Source organism: Capsicum annuum, chromosome 2 (genome assembly GCF_002878395.1).
Source record: "Capsicum annuum cultivar UCD-10X-F1 chromosome 2, UCD10Xv1.1, whole genome shotgun sequence".
NCBI classification, from domain to species: domain Eukaryota; kingdom Viridiplantae; phylum Streptophyta; class Magnoliopsida; order Solanales; family Solanaceae; genus Capsicum; species Capsicum annuum.
Window position 1 is genome coordinate 141,550,122 of NC_061112.1, and position 8,310 is coordinate 141,558,431.

At 30.7% G+C, this 8,310-nt stretch overlaps 1 protein-coding gene across 1 annotated transcript in view; it reads left to right on the forward strand.

The window, feature by feature from the left end:
* The first annotated feature begins 223 nt into the window (after window positions 1-223).
* Window positions 224-8,310, forward strand: part of LOC107858304 (serine/threonine-protein kinase WNK8-like) — a 23,257-nt gene continuing 15,170 nt past the window's right edge. The window contains exon 1 of the mRNA XM_016702979.2: window positions 224-1,103. Coding sequence (XP_016558465.2) covers window positions 224-1,103 — 880 coding nt within the window. The remainder of the gene's footprint in view (window positions 1,104-8,310) is intronic.

Consider the following 8,310-nt stretch of genomic DNA (forward strand, 5'->3'; position numbering starts at 1 on the left):
ATCAGAAGGTAAAAAAAAAAACACGTATAAGAGTAATAATTACCAAAAGTTTTATTCCATTTAATTACCAAAAATTATTTCCTAGACATATTCTAACTAGGAGAATATTTAAGAGTTACCAAAAAAAAAACAATATATACAAGAGTTTCCAAAAGCTATATATTTGTAACCCTTCAAGCGTAAATCTGCAAATCTGTTTTTTTCAAGTTTGAACTTGAGAGTGATGGCTTACGGGTTACGTAAAGTAGTGGAAAAATCTCCTTGTGGAAGGTATATCAGATACAATGAGATGTTGGGTAGTGGGGCTTCCAAAGAGGTGTACATTGGGTACGATCGTCTTGACAAAATTAAAATTGCGTGGAACAAAATAGTATTTTTGAGAGAAGATGAAGCATCAAAAATCCCTGAAAAATTGTTCGTTGAAGCTCTTTTGTTGAAGTCGTTAAATAGTGAAAAGGTTATGAAGTGTTTCTCTTGTTGGCTTAATTCCAGTGCCAAAGAACTTAACATGATCACAGAACTATTCCCGGCGGGTAGCTTGAAAAAGTATATGTCCAAGTTTGATAAGGATATGACGAGTATCGGGAATTGGAGCAGGCAAATTCTTGAAGGTTTGAGCTTTCTACACAGCCAGAGCCCTAAGATCGTCCATCGAGACATCAAGTGCGACAATGTGTTCGTCGATAATAGCGGGAGGCGCGTTATCCTTGGAGATTTTGGTTTGGCGGTTCGTGTTATGGAGGGTAATTTGGTGATAGAGAAAGAGCCTAAGGGCACCCCGGCATTCATGGCTCCTGAGTGCTACGACGGAGAACACAACGAGCTGGTGGATATGTATTCGTTTGGGATGTGTCTTCTTGAAATGGTTACGGGTGAATATCCGTATATGGAATGCAGCAGTGGGATCCAGATATTTAAGAAAGTGTACACCGGTGTAAAGCCTGCATCACTCGATAAGGTGAAGGACTCCAAAGTGAAAGGTATAATTGAGAGGTGTCTTCTTCCCATGTCTCTCAGGCCATCTGCGGAAGAGTTGCTTAAAGACCCCTTCTTCTCATACAACGGTGGATCATCAACATTGGAGGCTTGTGCTTCCCCTGCCAGTTTTATAACTAGTCATCAAACCGATCAGGGGATTACATTGTTGTGCTAGGTATATTAGGGAAATTTGTATTTCTTGTGATGATCGCAATAGGACGAATCACATGCCTTCTAGTTTTTGGATCGACGAGGAATTGATTGATTCTTTTTCTCATATTGTCTCTTGTACAATTTTTAGAGCAGCCAGGAGTCTTTTCTTATCCAGAATTTGTTGTCAATGTTAGAATTTAGTTGAATGGCTATTGATAAAGTACATACATATATATTATCTTTGAGCATTTGTGTTTTTGTTCACTTTTGTTTTTCCCTTCACTGTAAATGCGTAATTGAAATTAATGTGTATTGTGTTGTTTATGATCTCTCTATATTTTAATCCAACCAAGGGTTTCAATAAACTGAATATCTGACCATCATTATGAATTGGCTATGGTAATATGTTTTGTTTATGTTTGGGATATGTGCAAGGATTCATGTACTGTGAGAAGAATAGGTCACCAGGATACTATGATGGTTGGTACTGGATCATGTGCAAGCTGCCCATGTTACCCGGATACCAGGGACGGAGCCACCTTTAGCTCACAGGGGTTCGAATGTTCATCTGAACCCCGTTCAATGGAAAATTGATCATACTATTTACACATGATAAAAATTATTTTTTATGTATGTATAGTTGACGTTGAACTCTCTTCAGCTAGTTCATATGTTTACTTTTTAACGCCTTAGTAAAAATCATGGTCCTGCCATTGTTCAGATACTGTATTGATTGTCCATCGGTTTCCTTATTTCTATCCAGTGTATAAATTCAAAGTCAAGTCAAGTTTAGGAGAACTATTATTAACATTTGTTTCTTTACTAATCTGCTAGTTGTGAAAATTGTTTAATTCACGGTGTATATAGCAAGACAAGCTCTCCTACATTTGGCATCAAATGATCACCATTCTTTCACGATTATATTTTAAGAGTATCTCAAACCTTTTTGGCAAGAACTGAAAGGTGGAGATGAGGGACATTGTCCAAATCTTTCCAATTTAAGAACATATTTTGCTCTTTGAACCAACTCCCAAGTATACCAAAAATCTCAAACAATTTAGTCTTTAAACACAAGAAATTGCTAGAACTGCACGCAGAGACAAAGAAAATAAGTAATACGATCGTGGTATTCTACATTATATTGATCCGAAGGAGAATAGGTTTGTATTTGTCAACTTATTCATTCTATTTTGATAGTACGAACTACGAACTATCACACAGTGGCGGATCCACCTTGTAATCAGGGGTTCATCCGAACCCTCCTTCGACGGAAAATTATACTATTTTTATGCTATTTTTACACGGTCAAAAATATTTTTATGTATATATAGTATATGTTGAACCCCTTCGACTAGTCCGTATGTTTACTTCTGAACCCCCTCAATGAAAATCCTGGCTCCGCCACTGCTATCACAAGTTGTCTCCCCAAACTTTTGTACAATGTATTTAATTGAACAAGTAATCGGCAGAGAGTATAATATACTCTTCATTCAGTTGGGTCATGAACTTGAATTTGGTTTTAGATTATAGATTACTTCATCTCCTCCCCCTTATTAATCTGTCATTCATAAAATGGTTAGCTCACAGATCATGAATTAATATAGAATAATTAATTGTATATGTTTATGTAACTATAAGTGTTTTATTTAAGTGCCTACTTAGAGATTTCATGTTGTAATTAAAGCGAATATATATTATATGGTGATAGAATAGCATATTTGGACGAATAGAATAACTGTTGTTTACTAATAAAAATGACAAATCTTTAGTTATGTAAATTTGAATACTTCCATTTAGCGACAATAGTTAATTCAAGAGGCATTTAATCACGTGTCAGCGCACCATTATCACGCACCTACCAATACTTCAACAAGTATAATCAATTTTCTTTCTTTGAGCAAGCTTATCTGTACGATTATACTGATAAACCAAATGACGATCAGTTAGTAATAATTAAGGAGAATTTTGGTCATGTTGTAATTTCAGTTTATTATTAGTTAATTAGTGAAATACAATTATAATTTATTTGGGTTTGATTTTTGTTGCTCTGATTATTTAGTTTGTTGCATAGTGGATGCCATTATCCAAGCTAATATATTTGCGTTCTTAATAGCCAGTCAAATAAATTCTAACATTAACGACCTGAAGTCCACAAATTATTCAAATATCATTCACTTTAAAAACAAAAGTTATTTTTCTCAAATTTCATAATGGAAAATGGACAAGCCCGCTTAGTTATTTTTAGAATAATTTTTTGCCAGTTGAACTAGGTAACAAGTGAAGGACAGTAGAATTATATATGGTGAAAATGTGCACATGATACATGATAGAATCATCGCTTTTCATACATGCCAAAAATTGTATTCTACAAAAACGAAAATTGCTTTCCAAAACCTACTCTAAATAGGATTAATCTAAGCGTATCTATTACTCCATCCTCTAGATATTTCATTTAAGATTTGTTTGAAAAGTCATCTAGTAAGGGAAATTAGTGGAATTAGTAGCTAGAAATCACACAATCTAATAATTACACGGTATAATAATTGTTATGACCTTTTTGTTTGTTTGCCACAATAATGTAATAACGAGTGTACTGTTTGGTTGCATAAATGTAATTATATAGTCATAGTAAAATACTAGTTTAATTAGATGTACGCGCTTTGCGTGTGTATTCAATGAATAAATGATTAGTATATGTTAATTTTGTAGAATTTATATAGTATTTATAAATTTGTTAGAGCTATTAAAATTTTATGAAAATAAGCATCTAATGAGTAATAAAATATAAACAAATTATGTGTATCCAAAAACCTGCAAGACTGCAACTTTACAAAACAAATTTCATATCATGTCAATCAGATACAAACTAAACTGGAAAAGAAAAACAATAAACTCAATAAGCAGAACCCAAAATTCGAAGATAAATAATAGATTGCACATCCAAATTTGGGAATGATGAATTTTTTCGACAACTTTAAAATATCAGATACCCTCAACTGCTCACAATATGAAAACACTCATCAATTAGTCATGTATTTACACTTCAACTTGATGAAGGACCTCAGCTCATAAACAAATATTCCAAAATTGTTCAATAAAAGAAGTAATTAAAGAAGTAAAAAAAACAACGGATAATAATAAAAACAGTAGATGGTAATAGAATAGAAACTACAACAAAACAATATGTTCGACATCTTTAAAATGTCAAATATTTCCAATTGCTCACAATATGAAAACACTCATTAATGAACGTCTAATAATTTAACCTTGACAACATGAATAATATCCATATACGTTAGAAATAAAATTCAATACAAACCTTAAAATCTGCTTGTAATGGACACAAAGCCTTAATCACATTCTCCATATCAATCTTTCTTCATCTACATTAGAATATTGAAGAATCAATCAATAATGATGTTTTCACACTTCAACTTGATGAAGGACCTCCGCTCAGGGAAAAATAATTCAAAGTCGTTTAGAAAAAAAGAGTAATTACAGAAGTACAATATACAATAGATAATAACAAAAATAATAGATGATAACAGAATCTAAATTTCAACAAAATGGTATGACAATTGAGATATCACAAAATATTCTCAAAGCCATTCATCTACCATCTGTATCGAGCAAATAGAGCATTAGAAATACATCAAACTGTATCAAGCAAAATAAGGCATACTACCAACCAACACAGAAACTAATACAAAGCATATAAAGCAAAAGTATAGAAGAATATTAGTTGAAGAACGTTTGATAATTTAACCTTAACAACATAAATAATATCCATGTACATTAGAAATAAATTCAATACAAACTTTAAAATCTAATTGTAATGGACACAAAATCTCAATCACATTCTCCATATCAATATTTCTTCACCTACACAAAAATATTAAAGAATCAAACAATAACGACTTATACCATTTATTGATTAAAGAACATCTAATAATATAAAAACTTTTTCATTGTTGATTTTTTTTTTCTTAATTGAAATTATTATGGAACTTTTTTTCCACCGCTCATTATATAGTATCATATTCAAACCCTTTTTCTATTTGATTAGGGAGACAATTTATTTGGGGTAAACTTTATTTCGCAAAATAAATAGAAATAAAAAAATTGCAAAAGGATTTAAAAAAATGTGAGTATTATTATTCTATATATGAATATGTTTCTTATTTTAATTATGTAAGTTAAATATTGCTTCTTCAATGTTATTTCATTCCTATTCAAGAATATCTTTATGGACATTTTTGTTACTCTAATTGGCATATTTTTAAGTGACACTAATTCTCCTTAGTTATTAAAATTTCCATATATATATATATATATATATATATTTATTACTATGTATTTTAGGAGTGCTTAATTTAATTAAATAATAATTAAATAAAAAGTAAAAAAGATGATTTTGTCTATTGCAGAGTATTTTAATGAAGGATAAAAAGTTCGGGTGACCCCCCCCCCCCCCCCCCCCAACTTTGATTAAACCCCCCTCAACATTGAATAATAATCATACTCCCCCCTTTATCCCATGCAATGTCCATTTTATCCTTGTAATTTTAATCCTATATTTACGTAGTATCTTTTTATATTATTTGTAAGGAATATTTTTTTAACATGGATATTTGTAGCATTTTATTTAAGTTTATTAACTTTATAAGCAAATTAATACTTTTTATAAATTTATCACAAAATTTAATGTAATTTTTTTAAGATCGTTATTTTAGTATTATATGTATTAAAGAGTCGTTTGGTATGAGGTACAATTATAATAATTCAGAGATAAAGTTCGTTATTATTTATCCTGCATTTAATTAGATGTATTAGGTAGTCTCAAAATTATTTGTCGCACCATTTATTCCACAGTGATGAGATAAGTTTATCATACATACATGTTAGTACAACTTATTTTGTAATAACTAATCCCGGAATAACTTGTTTCCAAACAATCCACCCCTAAGTGTGTATATATACATATGTATGTACATGCATGTGCGTATGTTTTTGTATTTTATCACTCTCTTACTAAATTCGTTTCATCTTACTTAAATTTTTATTGATATAACACATGTCCTTAAGAAAATTTTACTTAGAGGTATATTTTGCTAAATTAACCTTATTAATGATAATTTGAAACTTTAAATTTGTTAATACTGTTACTTTATATAGTTATTAACACTAAAGGGTAGAAAAAAACATAATACAATTGTCTTGATTTCACAAGTTGAGCAGATAAATTAAAACATCTATTTTTAGTATGAGAATCAAGTGATAAGCAACGATATTATCTATTGTCTATATCAATAAATAAGCTGTGATTGTCATTAATAGAGTATTACATATTTTATACTTTATATAAATAAATATAATCTTTATAATTTGATCTTATTGTTATTCGAGAAAAACATCTAGTACCCCCAAACTATGACCAAATTTGCTATAACACACGTCAACTTCACGAGGGTCCTATTACCCCTTAAACTAAACTTTAGTGTATTTTTATCAATCTTTTTAGCTAACGTAATACCTTTTGTCAATCATTTTAGATGGCGTGAGACCTTTGATGTGAGCTCCATTTTATGTAATAAAGGTGCCAAATTAGCACAAAAAAATGACAAAAATACGCTAAATTTGGGTTCAGGGAATAATAGGACCTCTGTGAAGTTGAAGAGTAGAGGCTTATCTCTTTCATTTATTATTTATATTTTCTGCATTGAAATATGTTTATAAAATTAGTATTACTTATTATTTTCACTTGTAAAATAAATATTATAGTTTATTAATAAAAATAATTTTCTTATTATGTTAATTTACTTCATAAAGATCATCATTAGCTTATATACTTAATTGGTATTTCTTACTTTTTTTTTCCTAGAAGATAATGTTTATATTTTGATGAAAATTTTGTTATATGAATAATGTTTATGTTTTTATGAAAATTTTGTTATATGAATTTTTTTTAAAATGAAAATATAATGATTTTAAAGAAGTTAAAAAAAAAGAATAAAAAATTGATGATAAAGGGTAAAATAGGAATTTTAAAAATTCAATTAGGATAAAGGGGAGAGTATGGTTGTTGTTCAAAGTTGAGGGGGGAGTTTGATTTTTAAGACAAAGTTGGGGAGGGAAAATGACTTTGACCCTAAAAAGTTCAAATCATTTTTCTAAGGCAAAATGCTCAATTGGACCCCTGTACTATGTTAATTTTGTAAGTTGGACACTTCTACTTACATGTTTGTCATCTGGACCCTTTAACCCATCAAAAAATAATATTTCGCACCCTTTGACCGTTGATCTTACCTATGTGGCAAGGTCATGGTGACTAGAACAAAGAGAGTGTAACCATTCGCCTAGGGGTACGAGTGAAGGTCAATTTTTGGCCAATTTTACATTAAAATAATTTAGAAAATAAAAATAATATTAAAATTAAAAAAAATTTAAAAAGGGTCCTTTTTCCTCTATCTTTTTAAATTTAAAAACATTTTTAAAAATTTAAAAATAATTTAAGATTTTAAAAATATTTTAAAAAATTTAAAAATAATTTAAAAATATTTTAAATAATTTAAAAATAATTCAAAAATATTTTTAAAATTTAACAAAAAATTAAAAATATTTTTAAAATTTTTTAAAAAAATAAAAAAGGATCCTTTTTTTCCCTGTATCTTTTTTAATTTAAAAATATTTTTAAAATAATATAAAAATAATTTAAAAATATTTTTAAAAATTCAAAAATCATTCATGAAATATTTTTAAAATTTTTTTAAAAGATATTTTTTCCCTCCCCACCCTACCTAGCCCATCCCCCCCCCCCCACCCCAGCCCTTCCTTTTTTCCTCCATCATTTTTAATTTAAAAATATTTTTAAAAATAATAAATTTATTTTTTTTCCTACCCCACCCCCTCTCCAGCCTCTCCCCACCCAGCCTCTCCCATCCCCACCTCCACCCCAGCCCGTCCCTACCCCACCCACCTCTCTCCCCAGCTTGTCCCCAACCCACCCAGCCCCACGTAACCCCTCCCCCTTTCCCATCCCTCCACCTCACCCAGCCTATCCCCATCCCACTTAGCCCCACGCAACCCCTTCCCCAAGCCCTCCACCTTACCTAATCCCCTTCCTCCAGCCCCTACTCCACCCCACCGACCCCCACGCAACCCCCTTCCCCATCCTCCACC